The 19,676-nt window shown below is 42.2% G+C and overlaps 2 protein-coding genes and 1 pseudogene across 2 annotated transcripts; all 3 read left to right on the top strand.

Annotated features, from left to right (window-relative positions):
* The first annotated feature begins 611 nt into the window (after positions 1–611).
* On the top strand, positions 612–4,055 carry Lyzl6 (lysozyme like 6). The gene is made up of 4 exons (XM_026408284.2): positions 612–750; positions 1,605–1,763; positions 2,788–2,866; positions 3,986–4,055. Exons 1-4 carry the CDS (start codon positions 612–614, stop codon positions 4,053–4,055), a joined length of 447 nt encoding a protein of 148 aa, XP_026264069.1.
* Positions 4,056–6,685: 2,630 nt separating this feature from the next.
* LOC144255887 (reticulophagy regulator 2 pseudogene) lies at positions 6,686–8,024 on the top strand (annotated as a pseudogene).
* A 1,316-nt stretch (positions 8,025–9,340) lies between these two features.
* Rdm1 (RAD52 motif containing 1) lies at positions 9,341–19,337 on the top strand. Its single transcript, XM_026408251.2, has 7 exons — positions 9,341–9,443; positions 9,809–9,988; positions 12,827–12,949; positions 13,640–13,808; positions 15,146–15,244; positions 17,178–17,263; positions 19,006–19,337. The coding sequence occupies exons 1-7, from the start codon at positions 9,348–9,350 to the stop codon at positions 19,105–19,107; spliced, it is 855 nt and encodes a 284-aa protein (XP_026264036.2). The 5' UTR covers positions 9,341–9,347; the 3' UTR covers positions 19,108–19,337.
* Positions 19,338–19,676: the final 339 nt, after the last annotated feature.

The raw sequence follows: 19,676 nt of genomic DNA, 5'->3' as shown, positions 1-19,676 counted from the left end.
TCGAACCTTCAACCAGCCCACCCCACATAAGGCAGAGTATGTGTCTAAGGGTGAGGGGTGGGGGAGGAACTCACCATCCAGTGTCCTAACTCTTTTCTTTTTATGGACCCTAATATCTTTATTTTTTAATGTGCTGCTAAGAATTGAACCCAGTGCCTCACACATGCTAGGCAAGCGCTCTACCACTGAGCCACCACCCCAGCCCCAGTGTCCTACCTAACTCTTATTCTGAAAGGACATGCTCAAATAGACATGCACAAATGCCAGTGAAGCATAGTTTTCATCAATCTCCCTCCTGGCCGCAGGACCCAAATGTGGTTGGTACCTAAGTGTCCAGTACAGGATGACCTACAAAGGAAATCAGATTGGCCATGGTTTTTAACTGTCAAAGCTGAGAAATGGGTACATGGAGGATTATTAGAGTCTCTTTTTGTAAATCTTTAAATTAAAATATATTTATAAAACAATAGATGAAAGGAAAGAGACTGGGAATAGAGAGTGAGCAAGGAAATTTATTCTCTCCAGATTCTCCAGGTTCTAAAGTGAAAACCAGCAAGAAGTCTGTGAGACAAGACCTGTGGGCCCTACTGGGCACCCTTTCCCCTCTGAGGATGACCAGGGTGCTGCGCATCACTGTGGCCTGCTGCCTCCTTGTCATAAATCAGGCCACTCGAATGCATCGCTGTGAGTTGGCCAGGGTGCTGTACAAGAATGAATTGGATGGATATGAGGGTTACTCCTTGAATGACTGTAAGTGCCATGCTTTTTAGCCATCTTTCTTTCTTTCCCATTCTTCTTTTCAAAGCCAGGAAGCTTTTCCCAGCATTTCACATTCATGCAAAAATTATTAATTGAACACTTATTATATATCAATAACTGTTTCAGAGTCTAGGGATACAAACAAATCCGCTTCCCTACACACACACACACACACACACACACACACACACTTTTACATCTGGTAGTGATAAATGCATGAAGAAGAATAAAGCAGCAGGGTGTGTGACAGGTGACACTGACTGTTCTGGATGGAGAACTTAAGGAAAGACTCTCTGAGGAAGTGACATTGAGCAGTGCTTAATGAAATGGAAAATCTGATCAACCAAATGCCAGAGGAAGAAAATTCCAGACACAGGAAATGGCTGGTGCAAAGGTTTCATGTCCCTGTGTGGCAGGGACATCTCCCTTTTGGTCTGGGATTTGTGCAACTGTCTTGCAACACTTTCTCTTTTTACATTGCTTTGTGGTTTTTTAGGTACATATTATCATTCTTATACTAAAATTTCCTTGAAAGCAACATCTATAGTTGACCCAGTTAATTTCCCTTGTTAGGCTTTGCATATTTCCTGACACACAGTAGATACTCAAGAAATCAGAAAGCACGGGTGTATGGTAGGGAAAATGAATGGCTGGTTATATTGATGGGTGGCTGGAGGGACCAAAGAATAAGATGAGATGCCCATGATCATTTCCAGCCCTCCAGTTCCATCTAGCCTCCCAGATCTTGTTCCTTTCCTCCAAATCCTTGTCCTCCTTTCTATGCCATCTCTCTCCCACTCAGCTAGGTCCTCCCTAAATCCTGATTCTCTTCTCCCCATCCTAAGGGATTTGCCTGGCTTTTGTGGAAAGCAAGTTCAACGTCTCAAAGATAAATGAAAATGCAGATGGCAGCACTGACTATGGCATCTTCCAGATCAACAGCCACTACTGGTGCAACAATTATCAGAGTCACTCAGAAAACTATTGCCACGTGGACTGTGAAGGTTTGGCCTGGGTCCCAGGGTGGGAGGGACGAGAGAGGAGACCAGGCTGTACTCACAGGACTTCTCTTCCCACCCACAGCCTAGGCACGTCCTTAGAGAGTTCTAAGAGTCAGGAAATCCCTTTACTGAGCAGAGGCTTGGTTTACTGGCCCTGTTACCCATCCAGTCAAAGGATTCTACAGATCCTGAAGCAGCCAAAGTTGGTTGTACTTTACATGCTTACCTCATTCTATCGAAATTTCCATGCCAGTTTTCCATTCAAAACTGTTTGTGATTCCCACTTTACAAATGAGGAAGCTGAGGACCAAAGGGAGAACTGAACCTGAGGTGATGGGATGCTTATTATCCCATCGACTTGTGAAGCTGAGGCAGGAGGATGGCTTGAGCTCAGGAGTTTGAGGCCAGCCTGGAGTGACATAGTGAGACATCATCTTGAGACATCATCTCTGAAAGAAGAATGGCATTGAATGCAACTTGTGGCTTGAAGGCTCAAGTCTAACCCTTCAGTAGTATGCAGGGATACTAGTCTGACCAAAGGCCAAGTGTAAACTCCTCACCTCAGAGGTGATCCAGGAGATGTGACAAGGCCCAGGACTCTGCCCCTTACCTCCTCCTTGTTACTCTAATATTTCTGGAATCTCCACCTAAAGAAATATTAGGTTCTAAGAAATAAGAGTTTCCCTCATTAGACAGGATTTTACCTTGATTCTGGGCTGCCTCTTTTGGTATTTCTTTTCCCTGGAAACCCTGAAAACTTTGGGGGAACCACCATCTACCCTGACTAGGAAGAATGGTAATGGACAGGCCCAAATAGTGGCCCTCCTGCTTCTCCTGCCCACAGCACCAGCTACGCCCAATCTCTAGTAGTCATTATAAGAGCGTCTAAAAGAACCCTGGGAGGGAGTTCTAATCTGGATGAGTTCAAGCCCAGGTGGCAGATCCTGTGCAAGGAAGGCCAGAATCTGCATCCGTCTTTGTGATTGTCCTCTGTACTCTTAACAAATGTTCTCTTTCCCCCTGACAGATCTGCTGGAACCGGACCTTATCTCGAGCATCAACTGTGCAAAAAAGATTATATCTGGACAAAGGGGGATGAGGAACTGGTGAGGAGAGAATAATGGGCAGGACCCCAAGAAGGAGGAGTGGCAGAGAAAGAGGCCATGGGAGAGGCTCCTGGGGGCACTTTCTTGTAGAAGTCTAGAAAAATGTGGGATAGTGATCTGGCTTGGAAATCTGAGAAGACTTGGGTTTGGTCCATTCTCTGATATTATACTAAACAAAACTATTTTGATTGCAGTAACAGAAAACAACTTGAGCTAGCTGAGGGAAATTTATTCTGATAGGAGAAGGTGTCTCACTGAGCCCACTGAAAGGGTGCAAGCTAGACCTCTGAAAGAGAATGCAATTAGGACTGGAAACTGCCAGAAGCTTTCCATGGCAGGTTTCTGTGTCTGTTGGTGCATTCACTTCACTAATCTCTATGTAGACCTGCTTCCTCTGCCCCCATCCACAAGCCTATCAAAGTTCCAAGTTTATGAGCTGAAGTCATAAGCAATTAGGAGGAGTGGCTAGGCTCAGTCCTAGTCCAAGTTCTACGACAGAGAATCTGATTGGTTCAGTTTGGACCATGGATGCTCTTCCTTGGTCCAATCAGCTACAGGCATAGGTAGATTTAAGCAATACAACATAGCTTCCAACAGGTAGGAGCTGCTCAGTTGGGTAGACATCCTGAAAGCTTCCAGCTCCTCAATGGTAGACGTTCACTAACCTTTTCTGTGCTTCAAACTGGGCATGTAAATGGTTGCCCCTGCAAGGTTTCTGAGTTCCTTACAGACTCAAACACCTTAAAAAATGAGACATTGATGAGTATCCAGGCTGATCCTTTCTGAAAGAGTCAATGGTTGCACGTGGGATTTTCTTTTCTTTTTCTTTTCTTTTTTTCTTCCTTTTCAAGTAATTCTTAGTCTTATAAAACAGTACTGTCCATTTTTGGAGGGAGATGAGGATTTGAAAATATAGAAGCATTCTGAATGAGGAAAGAGGGAAAGGACAAGAGAGGAGGGAAATTCAAAGGAAGAATTAAAGAAGCCTGGAAAACAAGCTAGAGAGCAAGTAATGAAGAGAATTCTTGCTGTTGCTCTGCAGGGAGACTCACCAGGAACTGGGACAGGTGAACTGCTGCTAAGTGGGAAGCAGAACCTATTTATTTTTTTTCTCCACAGGTTAGAATGGAGGTTGCACTGTGCAGGCCGGCCTCTCTCCTACTGGATGACAGGATGCCACCTGAGATGAGACAGGGTGCAGGCACTCTGTGGAGTCATTCCAAAATTCCTGTCCTTATTCTGGATTCCTTCACTTCTTCCTCTTTTCTCCACTTTATTTTCTTCCCTTCCCACTCACAAATAAAATGAAGAAACCCAGGGATAAATGATTTTCTTAGACTTCCTCCGTGCACCCACCCAGGCCCAGTATCCTTGCTCCTGACTTTGATTTGCAAATCAAAAGGATGACTTCTAGAGTTTTTAAAATGTACTAAGGTTTTCCCTGGGCAAGAAATATGTTAGTTTATTTATATTCACACACACACACACACACACACACACACACACACACACACATTTGGGTTCTTACTACAGTAGGAGTGTACCAGATTCTGGAAGAAGGTATTGTCCTTTGGGTGTTCATAATTGAGGCAGAGAAGCAGAAATATCCACAAACTTACAATGGACAATGGAGTGGGTAATAAAATCTACAATTATTGGTTTAAAAGAGTACCAAGATTTGTGTAATTCCCCCAAGACAACTATTTTTGAAGTAAAAGAGGAAGCTTAGAGGTAGGTAATGGGTGGGCTAAGGCTGTGGTATTTGAGGTGGAAAAAGTAGTGGCAGACCACAGAAATAGTGCCAGCTACCAATGATTTTTGGTTGCTTTGGCAGAATGAGTTAGAATCTAGATGATTAAAGAAAAAAGTTTTTCTGGATAGGATCCAATTTGCTTGGAGGGGGTTGACATGGAGTTGAGCCTATTTAGGGACAAGGCAAAGACACAGAAGAATGTCCTGCACATAGGCACCATCAGTAGTGTCGGACCAAACTGGAGTGTTATGGGGTCCTAAAGCCTGTACCTCTGATCCCTAACTGCATCATATATAAGACAAAAGAGTTGATTATTCAATGGTTTCCAGACCAGAAAAGTGTTAAAAAAAAAACCTAAAATAAAGGTTTTCAACTTTTAATGTTAATGCTTAAGTATTAAAATAACTATCTTCTCTATTTCAGCATCTCTTCCTTAAATATTTTTAACATCAAAATTGTAGGGAGGTCATACATGTAGGAAAATGAAATATACTTTATTACAAAATTTCAGAATGACATGTTTTCCTTTTCTGATTTTACTGAGGATAGGTGAAAACATCACAGACCAGCACAGATCTGAGAAGTGTTATTTAAAAACCACAGGAGACCTGTTCTATAGAGTCTTATCTGGTAGCATAACTGCAGCCAAGATATCTTCCTTTTCCCTATCTCCACTTTATGAATACTGTTCTTATTCCCAAGAAATAGAAACTTTGCCCAAGATAAAACCTACCAGCCTGGAGACATGCTGGTCTCTCCCTGTTCTCTCATTGAGAGATAGGAGACAACTTACTGGCCCTTGAGATGGGGACATACTGGTTTCCCTGTTCTCTCCTTGAGAAGATAAAGGAACATGCTGGTTTTCCTGTCACCCCTCTGATAGGAAAACTGCCTGTCTCTGTTCCCAAGAAATAAATTTGCCTTCCATAAGATAAGGGGATGCTTAGTATGTAAGTCAAAACTAAACCCTCCCCTAATGTGCAGCCATGATTCCAGCCTATAAAAGGTGAGATTCAAATGGTGCTTGCTGCTCTCCCTTGCTTGCTGCTGCGGTCCCTCTCTCTAGGCTCCTGACAATAAACTCCCTTCTTATCCCAGGTGTGTGTGAGATTAGTCCCATGCCACTTTTCTTTTACTATGACATTGTAGGATTAAAAAGTGCTTTAGGAGCCAAGCATGGTGGCACACGCTTGTAATCCCAATGGCTCAGGAGGCTGAGGCAGGAGGATTGTAAGTTCAAAGCCAGCCTCAGCAAAAGCAAGGCTCTAAGCAACTCAGTAAATAAATAAAATACAAAATAGGACTGGGAATGTAGCTCAGTGGTTGAGTGCCCCTGAATTCAATCCCTGGTACCCAAAAAGAAAAAAATTGCCTTAGGACCAAATTTCTACTACTACAACATGTAGCCAATTTTGACACCTAGAACACCACTTGTCAGGCACAATATGTTCCAGTGTTGGTGCCCTATTTAGACCCACTCTGATTCCAAATTTATTTTTCCTTCTTATTCTGTTACCCAGTTTCTCACATCATTTCAATATCCACAAGTGTACATATGCCACCAGAATCACCAGGGCAACCTGGGAATTTAAGAATTTCACACTAGACTATTAACAGGTTAGTCAGCTTTACTTTGACTTGCATATTTAAAACTCCCCAAAATATTCTTAAAGGATCACATTTCTAGAGGTCATTTCTCACAAGCTCAGTAGGTACTGCTAACTACCTAGTGAGGTAAGACCACAACCCAGATTAAAACCCTAGGATACAACTTGTTTTTTGATTTTGGCCACCTGACTAGAAGGCATTACTCACCCTTGAGCGCCCTACATTTTTGTTGTCCCAGGTTTCCTTGACTAAGGTAACATTAGTCAACCCTGAAGAGTTGTTTTGAACCCATGTTCTTTTGTTTTAAAGAACAAGTACAGGACAAACTCAGGTTAACAAACACATTAAATGATCCCACTATGGGAATAAGAAATTAAAATCGTGAACCTTCAACCGAATCAGAATAAGAGAACAATAAAGACTTTCCAATGAAAGTTTAGTTCCTCATCAGGCCCCTGGTGGTTTATCATGAGCTGATCCAGAGGATGTACACTCGCCTGGAGCCCTTGCTCATGCAGCTGGACTACAGCATGAAGGCGGAAGCTGATGCCCTGCATCACAAACATGACAAGAGGAAGCGGCAAGGGAAGAACGCACCCCCAGGAGGTGATGAGCCACTGGCAGAAACAGAGAGTGAAAGCGAGGCAGAGCTGGCTGGCTTCTCCCCAGTGGTGGATGTAAAGAAAACAGCACTGGCCTTGGCCATTACAGATTCAGAGCTGTCAGATGAGGAGGCCTCTATCTTGGAGAGTGGTGGCTTCTCTGTATCACGGGCCACAACTCCACAGTTGACAGATGTCTCTGAAGACTTGGATCAGCAGAGCCTGCCGAGTGAGCCAGAGGAGGCCCTGAGCCGGGAGCTGGGGGAAGGAGAGGAGGCAGAGCTGGCCCCTCCTGAAGATCTGCTAGGCACCCCACCAGCTCCCTTAAGGCAAGCCCTGGACTTGGAGGAAGGGGAGGAAGATGTAGCAGCCAAGGAAACCTTGCTTCAGCTGTCATCCCCTCTTCACTTTGTGAACACGCACTTCAATGGGGCAGGGTCCCCCCAGGATGAAATGAAGTGCTCCCCTGGAGGACCAGTGGAGACGCTGAGCCCAGAGGCAGTGAGTGGTGACCTCACAGCTCCGCCCAGCACCCTGTCACCCCCACTTTGCCTTGTTGAAAGTGACCCAGTCCCCTTCCCTTCCCCCTCCATGCTCCCTCCTCTTCCCCAGGACTCACCCCAACCCCTGTCTGCCCCTGAGGAAGAGGAGGCACTTGCCACTGAGGACTTTGAATTGCTGGATCAGGGGGAGTTGGAGCAACTGAATGCAGAGCTGGGCTTGGGGCCAGAGATACACCCAGAGCCCCCTGATGCTCCACCCCCTCCTCCCTTGGGGCCAGATACCCATTCTTTGGTACAGTCAGACCAAGAGGCACAGGCCATGGTAGAGCCATGAGCCATGGGGAAAGAGCTGCAGGCACAGTGGGCTTCCTGGCTTGAGGTGTTCCTCTTTTCTCCTTTCCCTACCACTCTAGGGTGGGGCAGTGTGTGGGGAAGCTGGCTATCAGTTGGTAGTCAGCCTACCTTCTGCCTGCCTGCCTGCTGTCCTAGGCTTGGTGCAGCACCTGTGTCTGGGACGGATTTTAAGTCTGTAAATAATTTTTCATTTGGGTTAGTGGATGTGAACAGGGCTAGGGAAGTCCTTCCCACAGCCTGCACTTGCCTCCCTGCCTCATTTCTATTTTCATTCCACTATGTCCCAAGCCCTGGTGGTCTAGCCCTTTTTTCCTCCTATCCTCAGGGACCTGTGCTGCTGTGCCCTCATGTCCTACTTGGTTGTTTAGTTCAGGCACTTTATGATTTTTCTCTCTTGTCCTGCATTCCCCTCAGCTTTGTTTCCTTGCTGTGTCCTGTCCTTAGCAGTGCAATCCTTTGACATCTCCTTCCCACAGGTACTGGCCAAGCTTTAGTGTGGCTCCTAGTCTGGGAGGTAAAGAGTAATCCTGGAGTGATGGGAAAGGCCAGTAGTTCTGCATTTAGGTTGCTGCAGTCTCTAAAAGCTCCACTGTACCCTTGCCCTAGTTCAGCCTTTTCATGATGCAGGAGAGCAGGGTCCCACAGCACGGGTGTCAGTGCTGGGTGGTAAGCATGTGCTCTTGTCTTATTGAGACAAGAGGCTTCCTTGCTGTCCTAGGGAGGAAGAAGGAAACCTGCTCCTCTGGGCCATGGATGGGACCCCATTGGGGTCAGGAGGTAGATAGTAACATCTGTGCAGGTGTCATTTGGAAAAATAAAGTGTTGATTGGCTAGAAAAAAAATAGTATAAAAAATCCCTAGACAGAGACCCTCATCACGTTAGCCAGACCCTGTCTCAAAAAGGGCTGAGGATGTGGCTCAGTTGTTAAGCCGATCTGATTTCGATCCCTGGTACAAAAAAAAAAAAAAAAAAAAAAAAAAAAATCCAACAGTACTCTCTTTAGGACCCTTCCCATGCTGTGGGAGAGCTTTCCTTGCTTGCTTCTAGTAAATTTACTACTGAATTCCCACCCTCTGTCCTCTGCGTACTTCAGGTGCACAAGACAAGAACCTTTCAGCATTCACACAACTCTGTGTTCCAATAAGTACCTTAGTCTGCTCCACAAGTAAAGATGAAACTAGCTGCTATAAAGATGTCCTATACTTGATCTTGTAAGCCCATTCTTAGGGATCTACCCTAAAAATACACTCGAATAGGCTGGGGATGTAGCTCATGATAAAGAGTCTGCTTACTCTGCGTAAGGCTACTTGGTTTCGAACCCCAGCATCTCAAAAACAACAACAAAAAATTATATATATATATATATATATATATATATATATATATATATATATATATTTTTTTTTTTTTTTTTTTTTTTTTTTTTTTTTTTTTTTTTGAAGAGAAGCACTAAAGTCTTCGAAGGGCATCGGGAACGTGAGGCTGGAATCAATCCACTGAGACTGCCCGCGCTGGAAGAGGCTGGGGAGCGGACGACTAGGATCCCGCCCACATCCGGCCACGCCCCCTGCACGCTCCCCCTTTTAAAAATATCGCGGGCATGCCTTGCGCAGGCGCAGAACTGTTTGAGCCTAAGCTGCGCAGGCGCAGTGACAGTAGGATGGCGGAGATGGTTCCTTTCACGGTTCCCACTGAGAGTGACAAAACCCTGTTGGTGTGGGAGCTGAGCTCTGGACCCACGGCCGAGGCCTTGCATGTGAGCTGGGGCCAGGGTAGAGGGAGGAATGGAACAAGCCGTTCACCCGCTGACTGGGAGCTTCAGCCCCTCACCCGCCTCGGAGCCCTGCTGAGGTGCTGTTAGCTCTAGACGGGACCCCAGCCGCCCATTAACCCCAGCAGATTTTACCGCGACCCAGAGAAGTACCTCTTAACAACCATTACCTGTTGCCTTGTATTGCTTCTCAAATAAATGTTGCCTCGTTGGTGAAGGGTGAAGTGTTTTGAGTTGCACAGGTCGTGTAGAAGGGCTTGGAGCACCGGGAGGGGGGCGGGGGGACACGCAGTTTTGTTTTCGGGGCGTGAGAGTTGATGCACTTAACTTGGCGTGGGGCCACCCCACAGTATTCTCTGTTCACAGTATTCTCCCGGTTTGGCCTTCTATATTCAGTCCGGGTCTTCCCAAACGCAGCAGTGGCCCGCCCTGGTTTCTATGCCGTCATTAAGTTTTATTCAGCAAGGGATGCCAAAAGAGCCCAGGTAGCATGCGACAGGAAACTGCTTTTTCAGAAATCTCCATTGAGGGTGAGTTCAAATGTGGAATTCCTAGCTCCAGCAGAATGAAGTGTAGAATTCAATAATAGGGTAGCATTTTTGCAGCATTCTTATCTTTTAGTTCCAGGTTTTGGTTTTGTTTCTGTTTTTTTGTTTGTTTGTTTTTAGATGAAGAAACTCAAATTCAGGACAGTTAAGTGACTTGCTTAAGATTCATGACAATAACCATGCAAGCTGGAGGTCAAACGCAAACTTACTGTTATAAAATTTCATGTCATTTTATGTGTCCCTGTATGAAACTTTTCCATCAGAGAAGGTCTGCTTATATTTACTTTTGGGTGGATTTAAAATGTGTGAGCTTGACAAACTGTTGTCAGTTGTAACATAAAGGGGATGCGTTTTCATCATAACTTTCAAACTACTCATCAGAATTCACTTCATTTCCCAGAAGATGGGCAAAACTTTCTTTAGTGCATTGTAGAAACCTTATTCCATGTTAGTGTGTCAACCATTTTGCTTTTCTAGAGTCTCAGGTCAATATCTCATTATACTTTAATTCAACCACCTTTCCTTTTTCTGGGACCATTTCAGTTCCTGATTGGCTACTTGATCTGACTGCTTGCTACTGACCTTACTGCCTATTCTTGTTCATATTGCTTGTTGATTTAAACTTGATTGAGTCTGAGAAACTCCACTCAGTAGGAACTCTTGGTATCCTTCCTTCACTTCTGTACCCTATTCAACACCCTCTTCAATCCTGAAATTACTTCCTGTGATTGAAATGCTCACCTGTCAGACTTTTAAATTTGGCGGCTGTGATCTTGTCCTTAAATACCTGCTTCTAACTTGTGACCATATTTCATAACTACCCAGTACAGATGGTACTGGAAAGATCATGAAACAGTTACTTGGTATAATTTTGTGAATAATGTGTTTTACTGTTCTTTGGACATTGAGACCATCTCATAAGCTTTGGAGAATTTCACAATGTAAAGCCCATCACTGATGGAATGGTGAAAGAAGTGTTCAATAAGTCAATGTATAGTTGGCAGAAGGCATTCATATTAGATTTATTTATTTACTTAACAGAAAGCCTTAGCACCCCCCCACCCCATTGTTATCTAGTTTAATTACAAATGTTCATTAGTGTTTTGGCAAGTAAACATAGGTACTATTTTTTTTTTTTTGCCTTTTATAAATACAGAAAAGAGAATAATGTTTTAAAATAAAATCAAGGAAAGGCTTAAGGCCATCAAGAGTGGTTTTTCTCAAGTGGCATGAAGGAAAATGATTGCCAGCAAGAACTGTGGCAAGGTTATCCAAGATGTCAGTAGTGTGTTCTATCCAGGAGCTTAGAGCCCTTCAAAGCTTCCTGGTTCAAAAAAAAGCTCCCTTCAGAGCTTTTCCTGTTCAGAAAAGTACCACTGTGACTCTAAATAGAGGCCAGCCTCCCCTGCAGCACTGAAATATAAAAATTAGCCTTCATTTGTCCTTCCCAAAAGGCAGCTTCAGTTGAAGAAAGAAATTTTATTTTTCTTAACTTACTAATTCTTTCATTCAGTTAGTCAGCAGACCAACACTTTTCTATTAAATGCCAATAACTGTTTGGTTTTGGGAATGAGAAAAGAATCAGATCTTGGTCCCTTTGGTACTTAAGGAACTTGTAGACTAGTGATACAATATGCATAAACAAATCAATAAAGAATGATACTTTCAGGCTAGGGTTGTAGTGGCAGAGTGGCAGAGTGCTTGCCTAGCATGTGTGAGGCACTGGGTTCTATCCTTAGCACCACATAAAAAATAATAAATGAATAAATAAAAATAATTTAAAAAGAATAATACTTTCACTTTATTTATATTGTTAAAATTTTATGAATATATTCATATTCTGACTCTCTTCAAAATGAAATAGACATTCAAGAAATGTGAGAATCTAAGAAATGCAATGTAAGAAATCCACAGTTACATATAAAAAATTTAGAGAGCTAACACTTAGGAGGTATTTACATTCTCGGAGAAGATTGTTAATACAGCTGAACCATTAATCATTTTAGTGGCCTGTAACATTCATAGAGGAATGTGTAGTCTCACCTCTAATATGGGTTTGTAACTTGGTGAGCGCAGTTCATCTAAACTGCTTTTTAAGTCATATTCTCAAGCAGGAGCTACATTATAGGTAGACAAATAATTTATTTTTCCATATTTTTATTGGTGCAAAATAAAATTTCTTTGCTCTCTCACAATTCTGTATTTTTTCTCCAGGACTCCCTTAGTTGATTTCATTATCACTTATCACCACCAGAGGTCAGAGGAACCTTCCAATTAATCAGGGGTCCTGAAAATGATGAAGCAAAGTACTGTGGCTTAGAAATAATAAAATAACATTTGTTTAGGGCTTATTAGTAATGCAATACTTAAAATGTTTCTTCTACCCCATTTAATCTTTTTTTAACTCTTTTTTTAATATTTATTTTTTGAGGTATAGATGGACACAACACAGTGCCTTTATTTTTATGTGGTGCTGAGAATCAAACCCAGGTCCTGCCCATGCTAGGCGAGCACTCTATTGCTGAGCCACAATCCCAGCCCTTTTTTTAAACTCTTTTTTCAGTTGTAGATGGACATTTTATTTATTTATTTGTTTGTTTTTGTTTGTTTGTTTATTTATATGTAGTGCTGAGGATCAAACCCAGTGCCTCACACATGCTATGCAAGTGCTCTATCACTGAGTCACAGTTCCAACCCCTCTTTCTATCCCATTTAATTTTAACAATCACTCTATGAATTCAGTATCAATGAATGTCGGGTGTATCCAAGATAAAATCTCTGGCAGGTTATGATATTTGTGCATCTCTTTTATGACTTTAGGTTCGTCTTGGCACCAGACATAAGGTAGTTCAACATCAAGCCTTTGCCCTAAACAGTTCACAATGCCAAAAACTGGCAAATTACTACTTTGGTTTCAATGGATGGTCAAAAAGGATCATTAAGGTAAACTCTGTAGACTTTCTTTGAGTACACTCTTCTTTCAACATTATAATCCTAGACTCTAAAAGAAGGATTGAACTGTATTGTAGAGGGAGATGTGAGAGGCTACCTACCACTGAAGGTGAGTGGATATATTTGAATCGGCCCACAACATAGAATTAATAATAATTTCCAGGCATGGTGGTGCACACCTGTAATCCCAGCAGTTCAGGAAGCTGAGGCAGAAGGATTGCAAGTTCAAAGCTAGTCTCAGACACTAAGCAATTCGGCAAGATCCTGTCTCAAAATAAAAAATCAAATGGTTTGGGGATGTAGCTTAGTAACTAAGTGCCCCAGTTCAATCCCTAGTACCAGATAAACAAATAATAATGATAATCACCTTAATCATCTGAATGGTGTTGTCTGTAGTTTTCTCCAGTGTCTGTGTATTGTTTAATAAAAAATGCTTTCCTATATCTATATCCTATATCTAGTAATTTAGATCCAAATCTTACCTGATTTTGAAGCTGTGGGATATCTCAGTCTGTGATTATTGGAGTTTAGTTTTATTTCTGTATGTTAAAATGGGGAGGGAGTGGGGCTTAGCATGTACCTCAGTGGTAGAGCACTTGCCTAGCATGTGTGAGGCCCAGCGCTGGGAAAAAAAGAAAAGTAAAAAATCCTAGAAAGGCATTTTAATTCAAATCCTAATAGCTTCAGGAGCTTTCTGACCTGGAAGAAAGGGAAAATGATGCTCTGGAGTCACCAATGGAGAAGCGAAGCCTGAAGTTCTTCTGTGCTTTAGAGGTGGTGTTGCCATCCTGTGCATGCAGGAGTCCGGGAGTAGGCATTGTGGAGGAACCTTTGGATCAGCAGGAGGAAGGTCTGTTCTCAGTTGGGGAAGGGAAAGAGAAGGGTCTTTCTTCTTTCTAAAGCTCACTTTTTAGCTACCCATCAAGTCCTTCACTTGCTAAGCTACTAAAAATCCTAGGAAGAATTTTTGTGCCTTACAATACAGTTTTTCACCTTGGGCAATACCTAACAGAACCTTAAAATTTAAAATTTGAGACTGACCTCCTGCCAAGAAGCTTAGGAAGAGGAAAGAGATAATGTTTTTCCAGTTTTGAGTTGAGAACTTGCTTTATGCTAAAATAGTTCTTCAACTATAGATTTCTTGTGGTCTTCACTTACCTCAGCTAATTCTAGATAAGATTTTCATATACTTATATAAATATTCAGTCCTTTTACTACTCATGAAGGGTCTTGAGCAGAAAAAGAATCAAAGATACCTAGAAAGGATACTGCAGTTTACAACTGAGTTTTTCTAGAATCTGTGACACTCAGGCTTAGGGTTTTAACTCAGAGGCAAGGCTGTTAGTGGAGCTGAGTAGGCTGCTGTGGCTGAACACAGGTAGGAACCAGGCCCTGCATTTCCACCAAATCTTTCTCAGGGTGTAATTCCGGTCCTGATGCATTGGAGGCTAGGGTCTTTAGGAGTGTAACTTCCAGTTGTCCATTTAAAATCTGAGTGATGTGAGACTTATGTCAACTTCCTGGCGTGGATATCCCTTCTAGCACATCAAGAACTTCCATATTAGATTGGGGCAGTGAAAATGGACCCTATCAGGATGCACCTACAACAGCCATTCAACAAAACCCATGTGGTATGCTGCTTTTAATTGCAAGGATAATGATCTCAGAATTGTGGATGTATTTTTTTTATATATTTTTTTAGTTGTAGATGGACACAATATCTTTATTGTATTGTTTATTTTTATGTGGTGCCAGGGATCGAACTCAGTGCCTCACACGTGCTAGGCAAATGCTCTACCACAACTCTCTACCACCGTGCCTAACTTGTATCTTAGATTTTTAAAGTAATTTAGGTTTTATAGTCAGATAGATTTTAGGTATTTAATATCTCTAAATTGCAATCTCATTATTGTAAAATAGGGCTAGTAATTCTGCCTACCTTATGGGGGATATTGTAAGAATAAATGAGATTATAAATATCATTCATACACATATTTTAAATCCATTTGTTGGGCTGGGGATGTGGCTCAAGCGGTAGCGCGCTTGCTTGGCATGCGTGCGGCCCAGGTTCGATCCTCAGCACCACATACAAACAAAGTTGTTGTGTCTGCCAAGAATTAAAAAAAAAAAAAAAAGAATTGATTTAAATAAAAAAAAAATAAATCCATTTGTTTTGGTTGGATTTAGGACCATTATCATTCCTTATGAAAAGAAAGAAGGCCCAGAAGCTTGCTGTTCAGAAGGCTTTATCAGATGCATTCCAGAAACTGTTCATTGTAGTTTTAGGTAAGACTTCTTTGTCTTTGAAGTACTTCAGTTTCAATGAGCAAATAAACTCATTTTGAAAGTTAATTGGATGAAAATGTGATATCTAAAACCTTCCATATAATGCTTTCATTCACTAAATTCTTTCATAGCAATGGTCTCAAATTTGTCCTGTGATATTTGTGAGAAAAATGACTGCAAATATTATTGTCCCCAGTTTATGAATGTAGAACAACTTGCCTAAGGTCATGCAGAAAGTATTTGATCCAAGTCTTCCTTCTCATTTGCTTGCCTGTCATACAGAATAGTGACTGTAAGTTTTGGACACCTGGGTTTGAGTCCTAACTTAGGTTTTTTGTTTTGTTTTGTTTTGTTTGGTGGGGGGATACCAGGGATTGAACCCAGGGGCACTCGGCCACTGAGCCACATCCCCAATCCTTTTTGTATTTTATTTAGAGACAGGATCTCACTGAGTTGCTTAGGGCCTTACAAAGTTGCTGAGGCTGGCTTTGGACTTGAGATCCTCCTGCCTCAGCCTCCCTAGCTGCTGGGATTACAGGTGTATACCACCGTGCCTAGCTTGTATCTTAGATTTTTAAAGTAATTTAGGTTTTATAGTCAGACAGATTTTAGGTATTTAATATCTCTAAATTGCAATCTCATTATTGTAAAATAGGGCTAGTAATTCTGCCTACCTAATGGGGGATATTGTAAGAATAAATGAGATTATAAATGTAAAAAGTTCAGAACTATGCTTACATGATAAGCAAACATAATATGTTCACTATCATTGTTATCATTTTCTTTCTGAGTAAACAGATAAATAAACTCTGCTGAATTAAGAATTCAGTTCAGTTTTTACTTATGGCATTGACATATTGGGTAAATATGACTCTTTTTTTTTTTTTGAGAGTGAGAGAGAGAGAGAGAATTTTTAATATTTATTTTTTAGTTCTCGGCGGACACAACATCTTTGTTGGTATGTGGTGCTGAGAATCGAACCCGGGCCACACGCATGCCAGGCGAGTGCGCTACCGCTTGAGCCACATCCCCAGCCCCTAAATATGACTCTTATATAATAATTAGCTGCTTTCATGTGAGCCTTCAAAGAAGCAGGTTTTGAATGACATCACGCTCCCACTCGAGTTCTCCTGTGATGTGTATGTTACAGGCCACATTCAAAAAAAATGGGATGATTAGCAGAATTTCCAAACACAACTGTTCTCCTAGTTCATGGGCTTACAAGCTTAGAAACTGAGAAATCCTAATTAAGTTATTAGATACCCTTATTTGCTTGTAAGAGGTAGCCCTGATTGGTCTCAGCCTTCCAATCTGGGCAGCCCTTCCGGATTCATGAGCTAGAATTTCCAACGGTCAACTCTTGAGTAACAATCTTGAAGAACTAAGGAACTAAGCTTATATGAACTCAAAACTCTTTAGATCAAAAGCTTTATGCTTTGAAGGAAAACTGTATTGTCTATAAGGTAAGTAGACCAGTTTCTGCCAATAAAAGGTGCTAGTACTTTCTCCAAAAATTTGCTCATTGTTTCTGGTGGAATTTTGGTTCTCAGGGAGTAGGAAATTGCTCCTTCTTCTAATATGAAGTGTCTTCTAGGCCAGGGATCTACACTTGGGTTTGAACTTACTTTGACCTCTTCCTTATGCTTACTGAACCATTTGTACATTTTTGTTTACGAATATTTCCTATGTCATTATTTCTTAGTTCCTATCTCTAAGATCACAGCATTCTTTTAACCAAACATTGTTGATACTTCATTATGTATTTTTAAACAAATAGTTATGTTAAGACTGATGCGTAGGTGAGGACATTTCTAAGAAATGCTCTTATTTTCTTTCAGAAATCAAAGGCATGTCTCATTAGGGTGCTACCATTGTGTGCAGTAAGTTTTAGAATAAGAAAAATTCTGAATTAATTCTTGTAACTTTATTTCAGAGAGTGGTAAAATAGCTGTGGTATACAGACCCAGTGAAGAGATCAGAGTTGCCAGAAATGAAGAAGAACTACATGATATAATTCAAGTATGTGAAGATGAAAGCTCAGGGGTTCCATAGTCAGTATAGCCATGATTGAAAACAACCAGTGGGCTGGGTACAGGCTGCTGTAATCCCAGCAGCTTGGGAGGCTGAGGCAGGAGGATCACGATTTCAAAACCAGCCTCAGCAACTTAGCAAGGCCTTAAGCAACTCAGCAAGACCCTGTCTCAAAAGAAAAGAATTAAAAAAAAAAAAAAAAAAAGGGCTAGGTGGCCTGGTGTTATAGCTCAGTGGTAGACCACTTTCCTAGCATGTGTAAGGCACTGGGTTTGTTTCTCAGCACCACATATAAGTAAATAAAATAAAGATTCACTGACAGCTAAAAATATTTTTTTTAAAAAAAGGGCTGAGAATATGGCTCAGTGGTTGAGCGCCCTGGTACCATAAAGAAAAGAAAAGAAACCAGTGTTATTGAAAGACTTCAGCATTTCATCATGTATCATTCTTAGAAAAATGAAACTCTAAAACTGCTTTTGATTGTAGGGGATTTATGGACTTCCTGACCCATTGTTTGAAGTTTAGAGAGTAGAATTGAGACCTTTCAAGGGACTACTGTAGTTATAGACTCAAAAGAGGAGCTAGGCTCCCTTTCCAGAGTTAGAGAAAGTGATCTGCTTGTCTTTTTAGATTTTCCTTCAAGTAGGATCCCAGAGATTTGGCAACAGAGTAACTACAGCCTTAGCTTTGATTGTGTTGTAGCTTTGAGAACTATTTATGCCTCTAAAATGTGTGTTACCTAAATCTCAACATCTCCTTATACTCAAGTAGAATATTTTGCTGAAGAACCTTTCTGTAAATCAATTATATGAAAGCCCTTAACTAGGGAGTAAGTTGCCAAAGTAATTTCTAGATTAGGCATTATTTACTATGTATAAGATATTTGGGGGAGGCACAAAAATATGTTTTATGCGGGGGGCGGGGGGATTAATTTGGAGATTTTCAATTATATGACTCTCTTCAAAAATGTGGGGTGTTTTATTTTGAAAAGGCAGAGGAAGTGGGTTGCATTCTGAAACAGTATTTTAAGTTATTTCCATGTAAAAGTTTTAGTTCAATTTAAATAAAACCAGTTAAGGAAACTTAACTTTAAGAAGTCTCACTTCCTGTGAAATGTGAAAGGAAGTAAGTCCACACTGACTGTAGAAATCCCATTATAAGAGCAGATCCACCCCTTAAGGAGGTGACTTTGAAAACCATTACTATGTGCTCAGCCATATGCAAGGCACTGGGAATAAGAAGATGACACATCTTTATGCACTAGAGTTGTGTCAGGTAATAAGTAATAAAACAGATTACTATAAGGGCTCTGAAAAAAAAGTCATTTGGGTTCTAGTCTTAGTAGTGTTTCAAGAAAACTGTTTAAGTTGCAGGCTTTAACATCCTGCCTTCTCTAGATATGTGCACATGAGTCACCTCTAAAAAAGTGGTGTTGTGACGCCTACGTGAGCCAAGGTGGGAAGGAGATGTTTTCCCATGCCAGTGTAAAGGGCTGTCCACACGGATTCACACCCCCTTTCTCAGACTGAATTGCCCACTGCCTAAAACCCCTCCTACAGAAATTTCGGAGTCATTGTTGATTTCAGTGGTAGCCCCAGCCTAACAGAGTGATGAATTAATTATCAAACATGAAATAGGATATAGAGAGTTTACAGCAAATGGCAACATTTTGGAATAAATAACCTTAATGTGTAGTCTGCCTGTTAACCTAACTGGCCCTCGTTTTACAGGTCACTTGCTTCTCTTGGAAGCAGTATAGCCAAGGGGAGGAAGAATATCTCTCGGATTTCAGCCTGGAAGAGGAAGAATTCAGGCCGCCAGAACTGGACTAGCACTACTGAATATCCCGAGAGGCTCAGTCCTGTGACTTCCTTGGGAATCTCTGCCGCCCCCCACCCAATGGGCTGCTAGAGTCCCGGGGCCACCCACATCTAGGGCCCAGATCCTGCTTCGATGTAGGGGAGGGGCCTGTGGGAGTCGATTGTGGCCCCTGCCGGGGGAAGGGAAGCTTGGGTTGGTTGATTGTGGGAAAAGGCTCCCTGTCTGAGCGAGCCTAATAAAGGTTGAGCCTAATAAAGGTTGCGTAAACAAAGGTGTCGTAAATAAAGGGCGGGGCGGGGCCAAGCGGTTTCCCAGGCGCCAGCGTCAAGAGACTGCCATAACGGTTAGGCTCCCACAGACGCGGCCCCGCGCCCCATTGGCCTGGGTCGCTGTGCCCCGGAACCTCCGCGTGTCATGTCCGTGCTGCGCCTCTGGGCACCACGGCTTCTCCTCACGTGGCAACCATTGTTGCTGCTGGTCCAGGCAGCTCAGCTTCTGGACCCACTGCAGCTGACCTCTGAGCACCCAGGGCCTATCAAGCCCTGGTCTCTGCACTCCTCTGAACTCCCACCCTTATCGC

This window comes from Urocitellus parryii, chromosome 7 (genome assembly GCF_045843805.1).
Source record: "Urocitellus parryii isolate mUroPar1 chromosome 7, mUroPar1.hap1, whole genome shotgun sequence".
NCBI lineage: Eukaryota > Metazoa > Chordata > Mammalia > Rodentia > Sciuridae > Urocitellus > Urocitellus parryii.
This window is presented reverse-complemented; position numbering and strand designations above follow the sequence as displayed.